Below are 23,975 nucleotides of genomic sequence, written 5' to 3' on the forward strand. Positions count from 1 at the left end.
CACGGACGCAAAAGAAAATGGGGAAGGGGGTGGAGTAGTGTTGTAATTTCGTTTTCGTTTTAGTGTGAACTCCGCTCGATCAGCTGAGTCCCTCCTCATCTTTAAGAAGCTAAAGGCCGAGCTCTTTCACGAACACCTCTACACCTGATCGTATTAATAAAAATCCCCCCCCCTCAAAAAAATCGCTTCTATGCATCCTATGCATTGGTTTTATGCACTTGCCTGTTGACGCCTAGATGTCCTATCGGACTTGAACCTAGTTTTTTTGGCACTTAACTTGCGTTGTTGTCCCCTGACTAGATCCTTGCTTGTGTTCTATTAACTCTCAGATGTACGTCGCTTTGGATAAAATCGTCTGCTAAATAACATTGTAACGTTGCAGTGTAAACCCTTGAACTGTGTTTACGTATGCTTACCACTAGAGGGTGCGGTTACTACAGCGCTGCAGCCACTGGACAGTTAAAGAGGTCTGGCAAAACGTCTGTTTGCTGGTAGCCTAGTAGTGTGTACTTGCCAGGCCCTATTTGAGCAGAGCTTATCCACCAGCTCCCTAAATACTGACACTGCCAAAGAAAACATGTCCCATCTATTTTTCCGACTATTTTTCTTCTTACCATGTGTTCTTTCATAGCCTGCCGTAGTATATGTGCGTACTGGAGCCAGGGTTGCAGCCAGAACAACATTTATAGTGAAGTCAAAAATCCAAACTGTTTGCAGAGGGTTTACGAGGGGAAAACCTTTTGGCTATGCAAAATCAAACCCTCTACAATTTTATGACAAATTTGCACAATTTAGATCCATCTAATATGGTGTAAATGGCCTACCATGTTACTGCAGTTGTCAAGAGTTTCTGCTAACCAAAACCTGGTTGATATCAGATGTGTACCGGAGGAGAATATGTCACCTTTACAAAACGTATGTGGGGGGGGGGGTGTTTAAGATTTGAAATGTTCTTTTTGGCAATGTTTTAGCATTTATAGCCTAGAGAAATGCAGGCAATTTCAGTGTTAGTTCAAGATGGAGGTATTGAATAATACCATCAGTATAGAATAATGGTAGTGATGAATTGGGATAAACTTGTAAGACTGTAATAAAAAAATATAATTACAAAAAAAGATTTGAACGTCTAACTGAAGGTCTAATTATACGAGTCTGTGATGTTTGTGTTGGCATATAAGCTAATTAGACTTAATAAGACATAATAAGCTAGCCAGGTAGGGGTTGTTCACAAAACTGCCTTGATCCTCATAGGTAAGACAAAAAGTATGCAATTTTTGGATGAACACATCACACAGACACTCAAAGAAGGGATTTACTTTAGATTGCGCCATAAAACCAAACGCGCTTTGCAGGGTCTTTTTAATCCTCGCATATCATCAAAAGACCTGTTTAGAAGCAATCATTTACCAGCCGTATTTGAAGGAAACTACTGATAGTAGGCTATGTCAGCGTCTCTTTGGTGCCTGGCAAATCCAAGGAGCAACCCTGCAGGGAACTGGGCCGGTGCAAGATGCCAGTAATGTTGGGTTGCAGCAATGGACAAGGAAATGTCCATGGCATGGGGCTTAGAGGATTGAAATAAACACTACCCTAATTTTCAGTTTATCTATTGACAATCACTGCCACTCTATCAACACAACTTACATAGATGGATTGTGCATTGTATAATGACAAATCATTACTGGCTATACAGATGTGTCTAACATGATATGTGCAGACATATTTGCACACCAGCTACGAGGAAATATTCTTTTATAAACAATATTTTATTTGCATTACAAACCATATAACGTGTCGCCTATACATAAGTTTGTCCTGTTAATTGAGGGACTGCAAATATTACCTCTACGGCAGTATTACACAACGGGCTTCTGGTCTCTCCTTAGAGAAATCAGTGTGTCCAGTGCTGTAGAGATTGGGACGAGCCGACCTGAGAAGTGGGCCAGTTCACTGAGAGGTAAAACAGAGGAAACAGGCTGAGAGGAAGAGCCCGGGATCAAGATCAACCTGCAGCATCTCATCCTTTAATTCGAGGACTAAACCCTTCGCTCTGGAGTTCTGACGCTAGCAAAGAGGAGGGAAGGGAAGACCTGTCTCACTCCCGCAACCTTCGCCACCTTTCTCACAATCTCGGCCGAACTAACCGCCGGACCGCTTTTGATTCTCTCTCAGGGAGAACCCCCAGTGCACACACACACACACACACACACACACAGACACACACACACACACACACACACACACACACACACACACACACACACACACTAATCCTAATTCTAACCATAACCTTAAACCCAAACCCTAAAATAGACCCGTTTCCTCATGGGAACCCATAAAATGTCCCAACAAGGTAGGTGGTTTCTCTCTCTCTCTCTCTCTCTCTCTCTCTCTCTCTCTCTCTCTCTCTCTCTCTCTCTCTCTCTCTCTCTCTCTCTCTCTCTCTCTCTCTCTCTCTCTCTCTCTCTCTCTCTCTCTCTCTCTCTCTCTCTCTCTCTCTCTCTCTCTCTCTCTCTCTCTCTCTCTCTCTCTCTCTCTCTCTCTCTCTCTCTCTCTCTCTCTCTCTCTCTCTCATCCTCTCTCTCTCTCTCTCTCTCTCTCTCTCTCACACACACACACACACACACACACACACTCCCCCTTATGTCCTTGTCCCCCTTCACCCTGAATACCCCCTGGCTCTCAGGTACCCATGGTTTCATAACTGTATCTGTGTGCATTCCCATACATTTGCAAGCGCTGAATTACACCAGGGCTCTGGCAAGTGGGTTTCGCAAGTCTATCATTAGCCTCTCAGGGTCTGACCACACCATGTCCGGTCCTGTCTCGGTGTCTGACAGCAGTAGAAAGTCGAGCTCGCTGCTTCGCTCTGCCTTCCAAAGCCGCTGTGGTCAGAGAAAAGTGGTCCAGCACCCAGGGAGAGTGGCCTGCATGCTGCAATTGAAGATGAGTTGGAGGACATGGCGGATGCAGGGTACATCTGCCAGTCATCCGCCTTACTCTCTCTGTGCATCTCTCCTTACCCGCTGGTGTCCTTGCCAATCATAGACCAGAGACGCCAGGCTTGGGGCAATTATGGCCATTTTTGTATGACATCAGACCAGAAAATGAATGATTTCATTTAGCCTTCCTTTTTTTTTCTTCTGGATCTGGTGCAGGACGGAGAACCTGTAATACAACATGTCAAAGCAGTTGGGGAGAACTGCACAGACGTTCACATCTGCTGTTGGCCGGGAGGTAATCTCCAGCCTGGTGGAGTTGGTTTGTCTGCTAATAATGACCACTGTTCAGTGCTGGCTCTCTTAAAAAGTAGACTAAATCTCCTTGAGAGGCTGGACCACCCATAGACTTTAAGAACATCATTGTACCTTCAGCTGCCTCTAAGTAGTACCTATTTGTCCCCACACAAGCAGACGCACTCATGCACGGACACACACGTTCAAAAAACAGACCGATTCACCAAATCCACAGTTGTTTTGGTGGTGCCAGCAACCTTAGACTGAACCACACCAAAATATCTTAATAACTAACCAAACTAAATCTGAATTATACATCGACTCAGAGCTTTCTTGCCCATTTGGTCCCTGGGGTCAACGAGCTCTAAATTGACATGATTCTTGTGCATAAGGCACGTTATCGTGCCATCATCGTAAACCACAGAATATAAAGGAGGGAGTTCAACTCAAAGACCGAGAAAACGGCAAGTGAGTTCACCCGAACTGTAGAAGTACAAGAAGTGCTGTGCAGATACCTTAAAAGGCAGGGAAGCTGAAAAGGGATATGCAAAATATGTTCTACAATCTAGCCACAACAGTTAATTACACAGCGACACGCTTGAGAGACATTGAGTCATTTTCTATAGCATGTCCGCAAAAAGATCTTGCGGTTCTTCACAAAGCTGCGATTTGATCTCAGAGTTCCCTTCGACCGTGCCCTTGCCCCGGCTTTATTCTGACAAACCCAAAGCGAACAGTCCCTTAGGCTGGAGACGGACTGGGAAGCAGCCTCCAAATGAAGCCCCGTGTCAGTGTCGCATCAGCTGAAGAGCAGCTCTTGGAACGCTGCAACTTCCCCCTTCAGAGGCCAGGGGAAGCATCTTTGAATGTCCGACAATAACCCCAATTGTGAAATTCAGTGGGTGTTTTTTTGTTGTTGTGCTATTCAATACTCCATAAAGCGTTCAACAGCTGAGGTATTACGCTTGTTGTATACTGACATCATATTCCATAAGACAGTCGGATGACGGTGTTCTTTGACAGATCAAGGATCCCACCGCGCTAATGAGACAAACTGTGTTAACGTGTAAATCCCCTCTTGCTCTCATTTCCGTCTCAACCGGTCCCTAATCCAGGGAGAGCAGCACAGTTCAAACCGTTTAAGCAGCATCTACCTCTGCTCCCTGTGACTCCTGGCCTCCGCAGTGCTTTCTTCTTGGACCCACATTCAAAGTGGTGCAGTTTACGACTATCCAGCAGAGTATCAGAGCTCCAAGAGTTCAGCTGAACTCGGTGTACGATCCGCTTCAGTGCACGGGGTTGCATGGAGGCGTCCCAATCCTCAGGTGTCACACTTCGGGTTTGAGTTTAACGTTTAGATCTAAATAAAGACGCCGCTAGTTCTGTTTTTTTGGTTTTTTTGTGGGGGGGGGGGGGAGCTCAACCACCCAGATGATAAGGCAGCCCATCCTACAAAGTTGTCATGGTGGTGGGTAGGGGTTGGGGTGAGATATTTTTTGGGGTGAGATATTTTCAGAAGAGCTCTTAGCATCGTTTCACATTGCCTATCCACTCACACCCATTTGTGTACCCGGGCATTACCTGGCTGAGGCTCTGGTGAGTTTTGGCTGTGGGGATTATCAACGTCAACAGTACTGTAATATGAAGTCAACAGCCCACAGGTTCAATAAGCACTTCGTCGATAGTGCCACAAAGTCCAAATATGAGACCTTATCTGTGAACAGTATGTTTTTTTTCCTTCTTCTTCAAGGTAAGGAACACCAAGCCCCCCCCCCCACTGAAATATCTCATAGCCCCCAGCCACCCCACCCCCGTCCCATCAGTGAGGTCTACAACTGGGCCCGACCAGGATTCCTGCAACTCACAAGACAACCAGAGGGAGAGTGACACTAAAACCAAACGAGAAACAGACTTCGCATTAACAAGGTTGAAAAATATTTACTCCTTCCTGTCAGGCACACAAGACACATTTGCATGCTGAAACACACTTTTAACAGATCCTGACCAGCCATAAATCTCTCATTCACCCAACCAAGCACTCATCCACAACTCTTCTAAACGGATGCAGCCTTACCAGCGTGGTTCAGACGATTAGATGCGATGTCCGTCCGCACCAGCAATCCCTCAGCATTGATCTGAACAAGCTCGCCGCCCCCCGTGTGCTGTAACCGGTTCTAGACTATTTAGCTGAGGTATTACTGTTTTCTAAACCAGTGTGTGTCCTTCTCTAATGTGCTGACAGTCTCCAGGCAGATGTGACTGCCAGGCCTAATCATGTTATTTCACCTTTTCCCCGGCAGCTAACTGGACTGTTTATGAGCTGATAAACACCCAGCGGGCACGGACAAGTCCTCACGCTGTGGCCCTCCATCCGCTGCACCGTGACACTACACAACCCTTCAAGGGTGTGTTGCTCACATTTATAAATGCATCTGTGATTGTGAGTGTGGATTGACGGCTATTTTTAATTTTCACCCTTTATTATTCTCATTGAGGGGATTTTTGTTTTTTTTTTATGTGGATTTATGCTACCAGCAGGAAAGAAGAAAGATAAAGAGAGCAGGAAATTGTGCTCTGGGTAAAATCAGTCCAAAGCAAGTGTGTGTGTGTGGAAAGAGGGCTCTAGTTATATTTATGTGGTACAAGAGATGGGGAACTTGACAACTCGATCATCCCTTGGCACAACAAGCAAGCATTTGATCCCAACACAGTTTAGGTACGGCTGCAGGATGTGGCAGTGGGGTGTCTGTCTTGCAGACTAGGCTGCACCGAGAGTATGTGAATTTCCCCTCGGCCCTTGACAAGAAGCGGGAATGCATTTTATCGTCTCCAACTTGATCATTTATTTCCACCCAAACGCCGAGAGTGTGGGGGGAACTAAAAACAAAGGAATGAGAAACAAAACAAAAATAAACGTCCATAAGAATAGAAAGTCAAGTTGCGGGCAAGAGAAAGCACATCAGGGGCTATCCAAACATCTTTCAGCTGTGCTTTCAAGTTTGTGGTGGATTTATTACTACCACATGAGACTCCAGCAGCCCAAAGGAAACAGGGGGAATCCCATCCAAGAGCTTCAATGGAAAAATCTCTCTTATGGCCTGGGAGGTCGCCCCGGGGTCAGCGCAAGCAGACTCGTTACCATGTGGGTGATGTCATGAGTAAGGGGTCCCGATGATGATGTCATCACAGACTGTATGCAATTGTGCACACACACACATGCATGCATGCGTGTGTGTATGTGTGTGCGCACGTGTGTGTGTGTGGTTGCACGTTTGTGAGGGTTTGCCTCTGTGTTTGCGTGAGTGAGGCCATGTCTGTGTGTGTGTATATTGTTTTGTTTTGGTTCACTGACAGCACACAGACTAGCTCTGTCTACATGGAGCACAGGAACTAACAAGGTCCCTGAGCAGAGGAGGTGTCTAAAGAGGAGGTCTGTGCAGAAATAAGGCCTTGATTCATCTCCTCTGCCTTCCTGTCTAAAGATCAAATGTCTGAGCTTTGCACTTGTCTATTAAGTCATCAAAGTGTAGTTGTTCTACTTCTCTCCCTAATAGTTACCATGTCCCCCCGTTGCACAACCTTGTGTTAAATTTGCAAAGCGGATATTCCAGATGAATAACGAACAAACTCAGAATATCTGGGACATCTGTCTTTCCTCATAGGAGGGCAAAAGGGAGGGAGAGATTGAGAGGCAATGGCAAAAAAAGATTACAAAGACAAAGGATAGTGAAGTTATCCACTCAAATCCTCAACAAGTCTGTGCTCAAGGGACTCAGGGAATCAGGTTAGTGTGTTACATCACTTTGATGAACGCCAAAGACTACAATTAGCTCCCCCGGTATTATTACTTTGACAGGGTAACACAGCCTCCACGGAGATTTATTCTTAGTAGTATGTTTTGCAGGCTTCACTGTGTTACCAACATGCTAAAAAGAGAAGAGAATAAATCTGCTATCCTGCGGTTTCTTCTTTAACACTGAGGCCTAAAATTCAAGCAAAAATGGATTATATGGAATTACTGTGTACGAAAAAGGGAGACTAGATCTTGGACTAGATTCTCACAATCTAGTCCAAGATTCTTCTTGTCAGTTTTATATCTCTATTACACCTCTATTGGAAATCATAATTGTTTTTACTTTTTTTTTGCCTCTCCCATTTGTACTTGGCCAATTGCCCCACTCTTCCAAGCCGTCCCAGTTGCTGCTCCACCCCCCTCTGCCGATCCGGGGAGGGCTGCAGACTACCACTTGCCTCCTCCGATATATGTGGAGTCGCCAGCCGCTTCCCCTCACCTGACAGTGAGGAGTTTCACCAGGGGGACGTGGCACATGGGAGGATCACGCTATTCCCCCCAGTCAGAACCGTGTATAGAGAGTCTGGCCAACTGGCTACATGGGCGCCATATTGCCTACCAACTGGTAGGCAGCCCCGTGCACGCACTATTCAAAATCGTGCTTACTTCATGATCTCTCAAGCTGCACTTTCAAAGAAACAAGGGAAAACAGAGATGGGTGCAGGGTGAGGTTCTCAGGCCCGGTGGGCGTGGCTATGGTGCGGTAGGCGTGACAAGCAGCGGCGGGCATGATGGAAAGGACGCGTCAAGCGGGTGCATTTCAAGTGTTGTGAGTGAAATTGAAGTCATGAGTGAACTGGACGGTGCTGGTGATATACTAGATATACCTATAACATGCGGATCCAGGGGGCCCACCCGGGCCGTGATTTTTTTTTCCCAAACGACATAACAACGAACACGTTGGCCTTAGAGGCTTCTGATTGGTTCTGACTAGGATGTAGGTCGGTATACGTCATCAGCAGGAGCAACGATGGCAATACCTTACATTCACCCACGTGTATTTGTTTACACTTTGCTTTCGCCCGACTACTGTTGATACTGTACAGAGACCGATACTCCGAAAGTTTGGGTTTAGGCTTGTTTTGTGGTCTTCCTAAGGTCGTGTATTTACTTTATCACAATAAAAGGTCTCTAAATTTGAGGCAAAGTTCATGATTTTTGAAAGTTCTTATGGGTAGGGCGTGAGTCGTCCCACAATTAGCGGTTAGCCAGCAGTAAGTGTACGTTTGAGTGAATAATAGGTGTGATGCACAGACATAGAAAGTTTGACACCTGGGGTGTGTTATTTCTAAAAATAAAAGGTGTATTTTACATCATTCAGTACCAGTACTTAGGTTTCCAGAAATTATGGATTTTCCATCATTTCAATCCCGGTTTAAGAGAACCAGAAATTATTATTTTTTATCATTGCATACCAGTAGTCAAAGTAGGTGGTTTGACACCAGATCAGCAGCAGAGGCTATGGTAATAACGTGTTTCGCTTTTTTCAGTCCATGAAGGTGATGAGATCAGGAAGAAAACCACCAGCGGCCATAACACAGTCGCAGGCACTGAGCAGGGGCCTCTGCTTCATGCGTGTAGATTTCAACCCAAAGAATTTACCCCAGAGACTTTAGTTTTTATCCACTACACAACTGGTGTGGTGGGTAAATTGATGATCAGTACCAGTATTACATATTTTGCAACGTTCAGTTGGCTACTAGTGACTGGTAATGAGCAATAATATCAGGGACACTTGAGAAATATTGGGCCTACCTGTTTCGAGGTCTAGCCAGTGCAGCGTCGGTTCTGTATCGGGGCTCTTGTCTAGTTTATCTCAACGTCATCCTGTGGAAATCGATGCATCATACGGCCTTGCCCCGGCCGAACAGAACAGCCCAAGCTGCACAACACACCAGTTCTCCTTCAGCTGCTACAAATCGGCGAGAAAATGGGCCGAAAACGCAGGAAAAATCATTGAAACGTCATGGTCACAGAGCCAAACGTTGGCGGGCAACATGGCGCCCATCAAGCACGTGACAGGCTCTCAGCCATTCACAGCGCGTTTTGCAAAGATCACAGGACGGCGCCCCGACCGACCAGAGGAGGCGCTAGCTCAGCGACCAGGACACACACCCACATCCGGCTTCGCACCCGCAGACACGGCCAATTGTGTCTGTAGGGACGCCCGCCCAAGCCGGGGGTAACACGGGGATTCGAACTGGCGATCCCCGTGTTGGTAGGCAAACGGAATAGACCACTACTGTTAGGGTTTGTGGAAGACCCCAAGCGCACGACACCACACAGAGATGGGGTTAGCCGAAAACTGGCGTACTTTATTCCTTACGCGTACAAATAGTCAGACATAGGAAGGCAATGAGCGACAAGGAAAAGGCTCGCGGGTAATCCAAACGGGAACACGACAGGATACTTCCACGGGGAAACTTTGCAAGGGAAAAACATGAACCAAGGGCTGGGATGAGTTCGTAGAGAAAAGGACCGTGGGAGGAGAGTGGCCGCTACTGCGGGTGCGGGGAGGTTACAACACGAACGGACAACGGGTACGTGGGAGGCCACCAAACTTAAGCCCGGCCCTGACGAGCCGATTGGCTGCCGGCGCGGGGTGGGCGGGCCACGGCGCGGGGTGAGCGAGCCATAACAACTACGCTACCCAGATGCCCCCAGAAATCTAAATTGCTGCTTCAGACTACATTTAGATCCATTTATTTTTGGCATATGGCGTAAATATGGTTTTAGGATCCTGTTTGCCAGTCAGTCTGCTTTTAAAATATATTGACTTGGACGTCCGGATGGCGTGGCGGTCTATTCTGTTGCCTGCCAACACGGGGATTGCCAGTTCGAATCCCCGTGTTACCTCCGACTTGGTCGCGTGTCCCTACAGACACAATTGGCCGTGTCTGCGGGTGGAAGCCGGATGTGGGTATGTGTCCTGGTCGCTGCAATAGCGCCTCCTCTGGTTGGTCGGGGCGCCTGTTCGGGAGGAAGGGGAACTGGGGGAATAGCGTAATCTTCCCACGCGCTACGTCCCCTGGTGAAACTCCTCACTGTCAGGTGAAAAGAAGCGGCTGGCGACTCCACATGTATCGGAGTGGACATGTGATAGTCTGCAGCCCTCCCGGATCGGCAGAGGGGGTGGGGCAGCGACCGGGACTGCTCGGAAGAGTGGGGCAATGGCCGGATACAATTGGGGAGAAAATGGGGGCGGAACCCCCCCCCCCAGAAAAAGCATTTTTATATATAGAGAGAGAGAAAGAGAGAGAGAGACTTTTTTTTATTTTCAAGAATACGTTACTAAAAATGACAACAAAATTACAGCACAAAGACCAACATGGTCAGTAACATCAGATTCACAGAATCGAAATCATCTCAGGACACTACCAAAGATCAGCTCATCATCCACAACACAGCAAAGCACATTTTATAACACCACACACTGCGAAAACTTTCCAGGTCATCCATCGATTTAAAGTAGCAAAAATCTACTTTCAAACGAGCTCTTAACATTTTTATGAACACAAAAACAGCATCATCATGCCCAGCGTCCTCCATTCGGTTTCTTCTGCTCAGGTACACGGCCATCTTTGCACTCCCCAGGACGAAATTAAGAAGCTGGCATTTGGCCTTGTTTTTCCAAGAGTACCTGTAGCCCAGAATGAACATGGGTTTTGGAAAAGACCTCCCCAAACAACCCCAAAACGTTTTCCAGTAATGTAAACAGTGGCAGCAGTCGACAACTCCATGAAGCAGTGAAAGACAGTTCACGATTAGAGCAAAATGGGCAATCATGGCTAGCATCAGAATTAATAACAGAGACAAAAGCATTAACAGCCATGATACCATGTACACCCCTCCACTGCAGGTCTGCAGCTCTTTTGACCAATGGTGGTTTTGTACAGCGCTCTCCACTCAGGACCAACACTGTCCCCCAGACCTAGGTGAGCCCTCCATGGGTGTCAGGTTTACCATTCAATTTGTCCCTGTGCAGAACTTTAACGCACATTTTGTACACTGACCTTCCATTTGGACCCCGAAAAGAAAACACAGAGGGATTCCCACTTTTTAAAAGAGGTCCTGTACAGTCCTTAAAATCTGGTGAAATGTTCATTGAAGGGAAAACATCCTTCTCATCGGGTCTAACAGAACCATTATGATGCTGGACCAACAGCGTCCGTTCACCACTTGGGAGAGCTTCTCTCCATTTGGTAAGCAGCAGAGTGATGACGCGAGTGTATCTCGGCTCTAAGCGGGAGGCAAGAGGATCTGGACTGTCCATGTCTGGGCCTGCAAGCTGAACCACATGTCCCAGAGTTGCCACGTTCGACACACAGAACCGCCGCAGCAGAGCTGGCCCCACTTGACAGACTGCACTGAAACGGAAGCCATGTATAACTGGTTCCTGGAGCAGCCAAAACAAAGAGCTGTATTGTCTTGGTCTCTCTTTGTTTAACAAGTTCCACACCTTGAAAAGCTCACAGTAGAAGTCAGGTAGGTCCTTGATGGTAAGCTGTTTCAACTCCATCAAAACCAAAGATCTGTCCAGTCCCAGGCCACTTAGCTGACTCAGAATGGTGCAAGCCAGCAACCTCCACACTAACTCAGCAGGACCGTACAGAAACCTTCGCAGGAACTGGAAACGGAAGGTAGCCCCCCTGCTGCTCAGGTGGATCAGGCCCTGCCCTCCTTCAACCCTCGGCAGGTACAGCATACACCGAGGCACCCAGTGCAGTTTGTCCCAGAAGAAGTCGACAAGAAGAGCCTGGATCTTGGACAGCAGGCGTTGGACAGCAGAGAGAGAGAGAGAGAGAGAGGGAGAGAGAGAGAGAGAGAGAGAGAGAGAGAGAGAGAGAGAGAGAGAGAGAGAGAGAGAGAGAGAGAGAGAGAGAGAGAGAGAGAGAGAGAGAGAGAGAGAGAGAGGGAGAGAGAGAGAGAGAGGGAGAGAGAGCGCGCGCTCGATAGATTGACTTGTATGAGAAAAAAATTACATATGATGAGGTTACCATATATTTTATATATATTATACATCTTGGCGGCACAGTGGCACAGTGGTCAGTGCGGTCGCCTCACAGCAAGAAGGTCCTGGGTTCGAGCCCTGGGGTAGTCCAACCTTGGTGGGTCATCCCGGGTCATCCTCTGTGTGGAGTTTGCATGTTCTCCCCGTTTCTGTGTGGGTTTCCTCCGGGGGCTCCGGTTTCCTCCCACAGTCCAAAGACATGTAGGTCAGGTGAATTGGCCATACTAGATTGTCCCTAGGTATGAATAATGTGTGTGTGTGTGTGTGTGTGTGTCGGCCCTGTGGCGGCCTGTCCAGGGTGTCTCCCTGCCTGCCTCCCAATCACTGCTGGAATAGGCTCCGGTATCCCTGAGAGCAGGATAAGCAGTTAAGATAATGGATGGATGGACGGATGGATGGATATTATACATCGTATGCTAGGGAAACAATTGCGAGTGGTTTCTACTGCAGCTTCAAAAGTTATCCAAACCCACCTCAGTCAATCTAGAAATGTACAAGAGAGGAATCCTCCGAAACGAATCAATATTAGCATTCGCTATAGTAAAAGACAACTATTTTACACCCCACTGCGTTCTCACATCGGACTGGAGCAGGGTTGAATCACTTTCTTGGACGGGAATTTTCCACCACGCCTCAGAGATCTGTCTGCCACAAGATATAACCAGAGCAGCGATTGTGTAAAATATATTAAAATGGCTCGGAGAGTTCAATACAAACAAACTGCCCGCGGAGTCTCGGGGAGGACCTGTTGCATCCGTTTTCTGGCTTTTGACGCCCAGAGTTCGGTGGTTTTATCCTAACGAGCTTGTACAAGTGTGTAGCCTTGAAAAACTGGCTATTTCACCTCCACGCCGTTTGGGAACTGACACATCCTGGGTAAAACCTCTGGCTGCGTGTGGAAGTCACGCCGGCCAAAGCACACAGAGGCCGACCAGTGTAAACACAGCAGTCTGCAGCGCTGAAGTTGCAGGGGACAAGTGTGATGAATAATGAGTGCATTGCCTGGTTTTGCAGTAAAATATTGGAAAGCAAATTACCTGGGCTTTAATACGGAAGGAAAAAATGTGTTTTTCAATTTTATTGGGTTATTTTATTTATTCTAGCTCAACTGTGTCTCTTAAAGCAAAATTCACTACCTGACTGGGCCGGTTCCTAGAGAAGCTGCTTGGTTTTGTGTATTTATAATAAAAATGACTGCTGAAGAATCAAAACAAACAGAGGAGCAACCATGACAAATACACATGCCTTCAGGATTCATTAACTCTGTTTTGAACGAGTTTTTTTTTTTTGTGGCTTTGAAAGAGATGGGAACAAATCATGAGGTTGGTGTCCATTGCCAAGCTTTTGCGATGCCATGCGCTTGTGCGCTTGTGCGCTTGTGTGTGAGGCATTAACAGAAATCTATCTGAGCGGTAGCTGAATTGCCGTGAAAGGCCATGAGAATTTTGAGTCCGGTTCCCGCCACGGATACGATGTCTTCTGGTTTGACAGTCGAGATTTAAAGTAGCAGAAAAGTGACATATAAATCAAAGTTAAATCACCCCCCGGACCGTTTGTGCGCTCGTTCTGTGGTTGGGAGGGCACGCTGCGTAGAGGAATATCGTTTGGAGTGACAAGCATATGTTTAAGCACTGAAACCCAAACCGGCAGAGCAAATCGAGGATTTATGCGTTCGGAGAAGTTTTGGACAACCTTCATTTTCCATCTTAGTGGTCTCCGTCTCGTGGAGGAAAACGAAGTTTGAAAGACACGTTGTTTCTGAGTGGGGGGGGCAGAGGGGGGGAGGGGATGCGAGCCTCGAAAGCCTCTCCAACAGCCCTGGAAGGAGATGAAGGCATGCCACATCTCAGCATAATGTCAACACAGAGTCATGGACTCATTATCAGCAGATCTGGCTGATGTGCTCAGTGCATTGGTAGCTAAATACCGAATCATTCGTGGTGGGAGGCAGACTCGTGGGAAGAACAGACAGATTGCGAGGGAGAGGAACAGTGTGTGTAGGAGAACAACAACTCTGAAACATGTGGACAACTGGTAAAGTGGACCGATGGTCTTCTCCCGGATCCTAATAAAACAAACCCAACATGTGACTGGAACCAATTCCCTGCACATGACTCATCATTGCCGGCGCAGGCCTGAGCAACTGGCCCTTTCTCTTGACACGTACACGTGGCTATCTTCAACACCCCTCCCCACCCATGATGGGGAGGACAACCAAGCCCTTCTCCCGATATCATGCTTCCTGTTTGCTTGCAGGGATGTGGGGAGGGGGACATCCGTCAGAGACCTTGGTTGTGGGCTCTACGCGATATCCTGCCGTCGAGATGAGGCCCGGTAGAGGACCGAGTGCTCCAACCATCACCTCCATCTCATCCACTACCTTGATTGAATTACACATCGCTTTTCAGCGTGTAGCCGTGTAGACGTTGTGTAAATAAAAGACACCCTAAGCTACGGCATGTGCGGGTGGTAAGGGGAGGATGTAATCCTGATTTTTTTTATGCATTATTATTAAATATTATAAGAACACTGAATTCAGTACCACTTTCAGAGTGTGTGCAAACTTGAGGGTTGATGCGCACACGTGTCTGTGTGGGTGAGTGTCTGCAAATGATAGGCAACAGTTTGATCTTCGCTGCGGATCGCAGCGTGCTGAGTTGTTCTTAAACAAACCATTTTATCACGTTGAAACTGGGATGTTGTTGCGTTATTTTCACTTTGAAGTCTTATTCATGCAAGCTGACAAAAATTTTACTATGGCGCGGGACATGTGCGTGTTTATGTTCATGGCAGTGTTCTTGTTGTGATGACCAATAACCGTTCAATCAAAGAGAAGACCATCTGGCAATGCTGTCCCCCCAAAAAATAAACTAAAATAAACACAACTATTTGAAACAAATAAAAATTTAAGTCGCAATTACGTCTTCACAAGTTCACAGACTCTAATCCAGTCAGGTTTATAGATCCAATGTGTCCACGCTCTCATTTTCATGAACAGCACATTTAGGTATCCATCCATCGATCCATCCATTATCCAAACCGCTTATCCTGCTCTCAGGGTCGCGGGGATGCGGGAGTCTATCCCAGCAGTCAATCGGCGGCAGGCGGGTAAACACCCTGGACAGGTCGCCAGGCCATCAAATAAATCAGGAATGTGTTGTTAACCCATTTTATGAAGAAGTAAGGATGTTGCGCTCAACGATGCTTCCAGCCTCTGAGCCTGGACCGCCCGCCAGTACTTAGCAAAGGCCATTAGCAGAGAAGATGCACAGAGTGGACATTTCCACTTCAGACGAAATGGTGTTTGGATGAAGAAGGAGCACTGGATTAGGGGGCTGGGCTGGACTAGTGCTGTGATGGAGGGCACTCCACCACCCCCCCCCCCTTCTGGTGGGTAAACTCCACACACTGCCCCCATTCAGCTGGCCCGGCGCACTGGATAAAGTTAGGATTGTTTGTCGGCGGCCTGTAATGCCAGGAATGCTCAGCGCTGGCTCCCCTCTGAGTGTGTGTGTGTGTGTGTGTGTGTGTGTGTGTTCTCTCTCTCTGACCGTCTTTCTATCGTCTCCCCCTCTCTCTACTTTCCCTCTCTCAGTCTGGCTGGCTGTCTCTCTGCCCTCTCTCACCACCACCGCCACCCCTACTCTGTCCCTCGCACTCTCTCTAGCTCTCCATTCATTTCACCTCTCTGAAGTGAAATAACAGATTCTGTTTCTCCCTCGTGAGCTATTTTGGTACCACACACACACACACACACCAACCCCACCCCCTGCCTGCCTGCCTGCCCTCCTTACCCACTGCCCAATAGAGAAAGCGGTGTCCATACACTGCACTGGCCTTTTCTAGCACACTCCATCAGGCGTCATGACATCACTGTTCAAACTCACACTCACGCACGCACGTGCGTGCGAGCATGCGTGCACGCGCACTCCCCCCTCTGTCACTCACTTTCTCTCACACACACACACACAGTCTTCACAGCTAATTGCTGACCATAAACATCCATCAAACTGTAACGTGGTCCAGGTCTGCACCTCTCCACGCGCTCGGCATAACAGTTTTATCAACTAACATTTCGGTTACATTGTACCGAAAATATCAACACCAAGAATCTTGGTGTTGATGTTTTAGGCCTATACGCTGGTCCGATGTGGCACTGCTTTACCCTTTAGCGCTATCTTCTTCGGAGACCTCTGCAAATAATCAGACTCGAGGATGCTATGACGTGGTTCTCCCTTCGCGTTACACCCGTCTCGTCTCCGCCACAAATCTCCGCAGCGAAACGTTGGTGTTGCCACCCAGCACCAGGCGGACATGACCCCCTTGCACCTCCTCCCAGCCACAGCTGACCTGACAGCCTGCTCCAATCATGCAGCTGATTGAAAACATATGTTTTCATTTAGCATTTCCCCCCATGATGTCACATCCACAGAGCCATGCGCTCTCCGAAAGAAAAGAAAAAAAAGAAAAAAGGTTTTAATTAGAAACATCTCCATAAATTGACCTGGGCCAATACAGTCTGGATTGAGTTTTAAGAGTTTGGCATGCGGCGGAGAGGCGGTATACACCAGACAATTTTGGAGAGAAAGTATGTACCGGGAGACACCGAGAGAGCAACTTCCCATGGATAATGGGTAGTGGGAGGTTATAATGGCTCCCTTGGGTTGAATAAACCCTTTTTTCAGGAGACGTAATGGCACAGATGCTGGAGTAGGATAAACTGGATCTGTGTTGTGGCAAAAAAAAACAACGCTTGAATCTCTGTCATTACTGTATCGCTGTCCTGTCATCACCCTCGCCCATGAACACACACACACACACACAACCTCAGGCCACACACATATTTACCTAGTTCACAGTAGCCAAACTTAAATGTCTGGGGGGGGGGGAATCCCATTGTCGTTTCAACAGTCGGTGCATGATAACTCTGATTTAATCGGTTGCACACAAGTGGTCTGATTTGATGGCTGTATCAACACTGCTACTGCATCTGCTTTATTTTCTGTCAAACCTGATTTCAGATGTCCGATAAGGGCGCAGAGTCACTTCCGGTCTCGTGCTGCAGTTTGGTATGGACGGGTGCTGGAGGCCGGTGGACTGAACCCCCCTCTCCTCTGCTGTTTACTGTGGGTCCCTCCATATGTAATTGTCCGGTGCACACATCTCGTTGACGATGCTGCACGTCACGTGTTTCCGCGCGCGCGCGCGCGCGCGCGCGTGTGTGTGTGTGTGTATGGCGCTTCAAAGTGATGGATGCATACACCCTAAGCCGCTAAGCTCCTCGGAGCCTTTCCCAAAACATCCAGAACCGCCTGAGAAACACATGCCCCCGCAGGAACAACTTATCCGCGGTGCACGGCACAGCAACACTTCAGACGCCATGCCAAGACAAGCATAGCCAATGGCAATGACAGATTACCCGGATGTCAGCTTGGGAACTCATATAAACTAAATCAGAATGCGCTTTGAAGCGGCATGAAACATTTATCAGTATGTTTGCTTTTAAGTTGCACAACTCAAAATAACTTTTTCTTTTTGTAGTGAAAAAGAGCACATCGAGTCTAAAGGGAGGGTTGATTACTGTAGAAGAAGAAGTTCATATTGTGCTCGCGCTGCATAGCCGCCCTCCCTTATTGCGCAACGTACCTTGCAGAAGTTGTGGTTCGTTGCGTTGGAGGAAACCCGCCGGTAAAGTCTCAGCCCAAATGATGGCACCGGATTTAAAGTGTACCGCTGGAGATATGAGCCCTAACATGTGGCATCGTGCAGTTTGTCCTCCTTTTCTTTTCTTTTGGCACAAAATATAAAGGAATAACCTTGACACTTCATTTATATATCAAAACCACTCTAATACGCAGTTATGAATAGGGGGAAAAACAACATTGTGTGATCTATAAATATTTCTCCATCTTTGCAAAACCACATTATGACCGATAAGTACTCAACTAATGCGTCGAGAAAAGAAAAAAAATAAGCCATGAGAAACATGAACCATGAAGGGCGCAGCCTTCAACACGGCCCTCGCAGTGTCCCGGCTGTCTGCTCGAGTGATGGAAACCGCCATCAGCACCCACGTCCCCACCGACCTAGGAACCACGTGTTGCTACATCATCCATGTTACATGGCTATTTCAGAAAAGCCAGAAAGTGGAGAAAGAAGGAGTGGGTGTGACTCACTTGTGACAACATACATTGTTGTATTTCCCTCGGGGTGTTGAGCACAGTTGCTCTGCACATCAAGCTAGCCAAATTGATGACTGCAAGTAGCTCTGAGGGATCAGGGTGTGTATATAAAAAAAAACCCTCATGAATCGAGTCATATTCGCCATATTAGCCTCTAAACAAACATTTGACCGTTCTGGCCAATGATTTTGATATTGACACGAGCAAAATGACATGGATATGGTATCTTGCAAGCCAACGGGGTTAGCTTACCATTGGCAAAATGGGTGGGAGAACAGGCCGGCCTTTGTTGGAGAGCTTTAGTATCACAGAAGAGAGAGAGGCCATTGTGCTTTAGAAAAGCCTCCTTATGGTTCATGTCCTCAGATTGTAACGGATCCCCAGGCCCAGTTTAAAAAATAGAGCTCACTCCAGCAGACACTATATGCATTTCACCCGGCCTAGTTACAGGAAAGGGGGTCATGGTGGTTGTAAGTCAGCAAGTCAGGTTTTCACCATCAAAAACATATACCATATATTCTACCAGACAGGTTTAATGCGGTGAAGGGCAGAACACCACGCTCCCGATAGCGTGGTGTAATATACGAGGGATGGACGGTACGGGTGGTGGACTAGGTCAGATGAGACGGATCAAACTAAGATACCAGCATGTGCAGATTTCTAAACATTCAACGCCATAGTGTTAACCTATACAGGCAAAACTTATAGTAAAATAACCACAAACACAAGAACTGAGTTTCTTCTTTTTTTTTAATCTCAAAAAAAAAAAGTGCCTCCGCTCCAAGTTCCTGGAGAGAGATTTGGAGTAACTGCAAAAGGAAAAAGCATCTTTTGAAAACACAGTTCTCGCATCATTAAAAGGTGTTTTTTTTTTTTTTTTTTACATCATTTCATTGTTAGGCACTTGGAATCACATCAACATTCCCTTTTGAACAAGAAATACATCTTTGGTCCTGTGTGTAATTTAAAAAATAAGTCCGTTGAAGCCAGTGTATGAAAATAACACAAGCTTCAATGCCCCCCCACCCCTCAAAGTGTATTTTTTTTCTCCTAGTTGTCAAACATGAAGCTCTGTAAAAGACCTTTTTAGATAAATAATAGGTTTTTGTTTGCTACATATGAGAAATGACCAGCAACTTTATATAAACGTTTTGCAAGAGAAAGACGGTGAGAAAAATAAGTGAGGAAAAATACATGTGTCGGCTCAAATCAGATGTACAGCAGTACGGGATTGTTGTAATCAAGTCACGTTTGGCAAAAAGGGGATTTCTGTTTTTGTGTGTTTTTTTTTTTTAAATGGTTTTCAGTTCTCTCCCATCATTTTCCTCGAACAATAAAGACCAATGCTGCCACTAGGTCGATGATCCTATCATCCCTGAAGAAACAGGAACGGAAGGGGCCACTTCCACCTCTGCCCTTGAAATCGTACCGAGTAGATCAGTTACAGGGCAGCCATGTTTGGTACGAGTTACCGCACGCTGGGACTATGGGCGGCTGCACATGTGCAATATAATAATTGCTGAAGTTGATGTCCTGTACATAAGGGGCGGGCTGGTAGTAGCACGTGACATTGGTTACGGTGGGGATGGCATTCTGCTCAGCCAGCACTCTCAGCGCCAGCATGGAGATGAGGCTGAGCGTCTGGCGCCGCTCATGGCCCATCAGACACACGGTGCTCTCGTTCACCACTTGGTGCAGAGTCATCAGGCACTCGTACCGTTTGTGCTCCATCCCGGCAAAGTGGTTCTGGAGGTAGGCCTCCAGCTTCCTCTGCTGCTCGCCAATGTCAGGGAAGTCAATGAAGAAGCGCGAGCACATATAGCGCTGCATCTGCTTCATGTCTCTCTCTGAGGAGGGTCTAAACCCCCTCACCAGCAGATGACAGTACTTCAACAACCCTCCCCCTCGGATTTCTTCGGGGCTATGTGTTGCTATGGTCCGCCGACACAGGTGGTCCATGGCCTCTTCAAAGTCCCCATACACACTCTCCCCGAGCACGGTGGGGTGAAAGCTCTCGGACATTGGCGTCTCTGAGCAGCGGTCGAACAAGAGAAGTGAGTCCAGGCAAATCTGGAAGGAATCAACGCTGAATTCAAATTGTCGCCTTAAAGAGTCCACAAATTTTAGTTCCACGTTCTTGCCTGTGTTGTTAGACAGCGAGATGAGGCTCCAGCGGTCTGCGTCATTGCAGACTTTTACCAGTTTCTGTACGTAGGCCTCCTTGAGCGTCAGAGCCGTGATGCGCTCCTTCGAGACCCCAGCTGGCAAGAAGTCCAACAGGCAGTCCAGCACTACATCCTTCACCAGGCGGAAGGCCTGGTCATCTTTCAGCGACACACCAAAGATCAGGTCCAGGTCCTTGTAGCCCAGTCCAGTGTCCTGGTGGAGCACGTGGGTTGCAGCAGATCCATTCAGCCTCACATCCTTCACACTCACGCCCCTCTCTTCCAGCCTCTCTCGCACCACCTGGACAGGAACAGGAAAGATAGAGGGTGTCATTCATACATGCATGCATGTGAATATCTGCATGTTCCTCCGATAAACAATTAAATTGAAACTTAATAAAAAAGGAAATCGATCAAATGTATAAACCCTGCACACTCCGCAATCTATGCTGGCTCTTGTAATACAAACCTAAAAAACCCCACTGAAACCTGCAAACACTCCAAACTCTTGAGACATTCACTGATAAGCTCGTCGTGGGCATCTGGCCGATCAATAGGCTGTGTAGGCGAGATCAATAGTTGCTGCTCACAGGAGTTTGTTTCATCACAGTTAACCTCAGCCTAAATAAAACGTAAGGGGTCCAGACAAAGTGCAGTAGACCTGGTGTGTTTGCGTTCCACATCCCCTCCCCCCATCTCTCAGCCAGATTGGATGGGTAAAGCCTGCCTGATCGCATATTAGAAGAAAAAAAACTACAAATATGTTTTATGCCTCTGCATTGTGACTGACGGACAGAGAGAGAACACGTCCGGCAGACTGATGCCATCCTATGAGAAAACCCTGTTAAGACCCATCCCGGTCACCCTGGGTCAGCAACATTTACCTCCTCTTGTCAAGCAGCCTGTAAATTGGTTAAAGAGAGGTCTCGCCATAGTGCGCCCACATGCAAAGGGGATGTCTAAACTCTGACGCCTCCGATTCTGAATGCTCTGGTATAGCTGGGCAGAGCTGCAACCAGGACGCATACAGAGAGCATAAGGGTAAATGTCTCAAAGCGTTCAATAAAAAAAGACATCAAAAGATGGTATGCATCCAGTGATCTCGCTAGTCTGACACGTAATGACAGTAGTTAAATCTCAAACCTCGTGGGTAATTGGACCATAAAACTGCAGTGTTGCAAGAGCATTTGGAAGTAATCAGAGTTTTTAATTAAAAAAAAAGTGACGTGAAAATGACAGTTTTTCAGGCTAAAATGTCATGTATACAAAGCTCTTTTTGAAGACCTACAATTTAGTCCTTATAGTATGTATAAGCAACAGGCTGACTTGTCAAAATGCTGAAACATGGAAGAGGTAATGAAAAAAAAGTGTTTGCACGACTCAAGTAATAGATATAAGACAACAAATCCTGCCGCAAGTCTCGGTCATTAGACACATCGACACACAATCCTAAATCTCCATACAGGTACTGATCGTCAGCTTAGTGTCGGAGAGTAGTTAACTCTCTCTCCCATGGTGATCAGATAACAAGTTGGCTCTATTTATACATACCGGGTCAGGTTACAGACAAACGAACACATCTGAAGGCAAATCAACAAACACTTCAGACCTAGGAAGTGTTGGGAGAGAAAAAAACAAAAACCCACAATACTCTGGGCTTAGCACTAGCAGCATTGTGAATGCAGTTGTACAGCCATACAGTAAACCCCCACTGGGTTCGACTTCAGTGTGTCAGCTGAATTTTGTGTGCCCTTGTGGCACAGCAGAGAGAGAGAGAGAAAGAGATGTGTACTCTGCCCTGGTGTCTGAGCCAGAGCAGAGGGGCTGAGCCTACACTTAGAACCCCCCCCCCCCCCTGTCTGCCCTCAAACTCCCAAGTCTCGTAATTAAGCCTTGGAAAACTAATCAGTTCTCCACAATTATGCTGCGAAGCAATGAAGGACATAAAGGAGCCTCAATTCGTACCTACAGTTGGAGGCAGTTCAGAGAGTTGCAGCACTTGTATAGGGCTGGGGTGGATGTTAGTGGCCCCTGTATCTGAATCTTGCTCATGAAAAAACAAAACTTTTTTTAACACTGTAACGAGGGGTTCACACTCTCGGCAGTGTCCTTTTTGAAGGTTTAACATGAGAGGCAACACGGCAATACGGGATAACGTTTCAAAATAGGCCAAATCAACGACAACAACAAAAAATCCTGGTTTGTCATTTACACAATATAGTTTTCTTTCTTGTAATGCTGATGAAAAATACAGTTAAGAGGACAATTCATGTACCTGTGTGTGTGTGCGCGTGAGTAGGCCATATAATAAACAGCAAATTGATCATCTAGATGCAGGATGGGAAATTTAGGCAAAGTAAAATAACATATGCCATCTAGAAATTGAAACCGATTGGACATGAAGCTCACAAAATGGGGGGGGGGGGGTGATCCACTTGCGCACACTCATCGGATCATTCATTTAACGGACCACAAGGGAGAGTGCTAGACCCTTGCAGGGAGCTGGTCTCACGTCGATGAAGTTATGTGTAAATTAAGGCTCAGTGAGCAGAAGGGAGCTCAAATGATCACGAGTAAACACTGAAGTGACTAATTTAACTAGTAATAGTCTGGCGTGTCTTGCAAATCAATGCATAACCAGTTGCGCAACATTTCTGGTCACCGCAGAGAAAAATCGGGGAAATTGAAACTGAACACACCGAAGGTTTGGGAAAGGGGGGGGGTGGAGGGATCCAGGCAGGCAAGCGGTTCTTATAATAAAGTGTATAGAGGGAGATTACGATCGCTTCGTGCGGCCGCTTTCTCGTCGGCTGCTTGAAACTTTTACAGCATAAACGGGAGGTGACGCAAAATCTTGTAAGACCGAACAAACGAAGCCCCCTTCCCTGCCGATCACGAAGTGCGGTTAGAAAATGTCATTTGTCGCAGCTTCTCTTGTCAAAGGAAAACCCTCCGAGACAGAAAGTGGAAGCTGCCGGCAGTATGGGGAACTAGTTGAACAGGGGACGGAGGCGAAATTCAAGCGCGTCAAAAACGAGCTCCGGAAACAACCGAAATCGCCCGAATCATGCGTCGGGGCGATAGTACAGCGGCAAACCGGGGGAGCGTCAAGAGTTGCGAGTTTCCTCGCGGGACAGTTTAGACTCCTGGTGTGGCTTTAAGAGACGGCCTACCCACCTCATCTACTCTGCAGCTAACGTACCCGCATGCCGCAGGGAGTACTTGTAGGCTACGTCCGCACGTTTATTTATCGACTCGCCCATTTCTTGTATCCACTTTGCAGCCTACCTGGACGAATTGCCGCGGTTGCACGGAGAGTGTCGGGAAGTTTCCGCGGCCGTGGATGGGGATAGCTTCCCCGAGGATAGAGTCCAAACGCTGCACCTGATCCCAAGACAACACGCAGAACCGCCGACCCTGGTCCGACGCATCGGCGCAAGACATCGCGATGACACTTTGAACAGAAAACCAGGATGTGAAATGGATCCGTCCCCGCAGCTCCGTCCGTTTGCGCCTCTTCCGAGTTGG

At 47.2% G+C, this 23,975-nt stretch overlaps 1 protein-coding gene across 1 annotated transcript in view; it reads right to left on the reverse strand.

Moving 5' to 3' along the window:
- Nucleotides 1–19,144: 19,144 nt before the first annotated feature.
- Nucleotides 19,145–23,975, reverse strand: part of tent5ba (terminal nucleotidyltransferase 5ba) — a 5,022-nt gene continuing 191 nt past the window's right edge. Inside the window, exons 1-2 of the mRNA XM_056286205.1 lie at nt 23,736–23,975; nt 19,145–20,748 (exon numbers count right to left, since the gene is read on the reverse strand). The exon at nt 23,736–23,975 is cut by the window's right edge and continues 191 nt beyond it. Coding sequence (XP_056142180.1) covers nt 19,720–20,748; nt 23,736–23,891 — 1,185 coding nt within the window. The 5' untranslated portion in view covers nt 23,892–23,975 and the 3' untranslated portion in view covers nt 19,145–19,719. The remainder of the gene's footprint in view (nt 20,749–23,735) is intronic.

The sequence above is a fragment of the Lampris incognitus genome, chromosome 9 (genome assembly GCF_029633865.1).
Source record: "Lampris incognitus isolate fLamInc1 chromosome 9, fLamInc1.hap2, whole genome shotgun sequence".
Taxonomy (NCBI): Eukaryota; Metazoa; Chordata; class Actinopteri; order Lampriformes; family Lampridae; genus Lampris; species Lampris incognitus.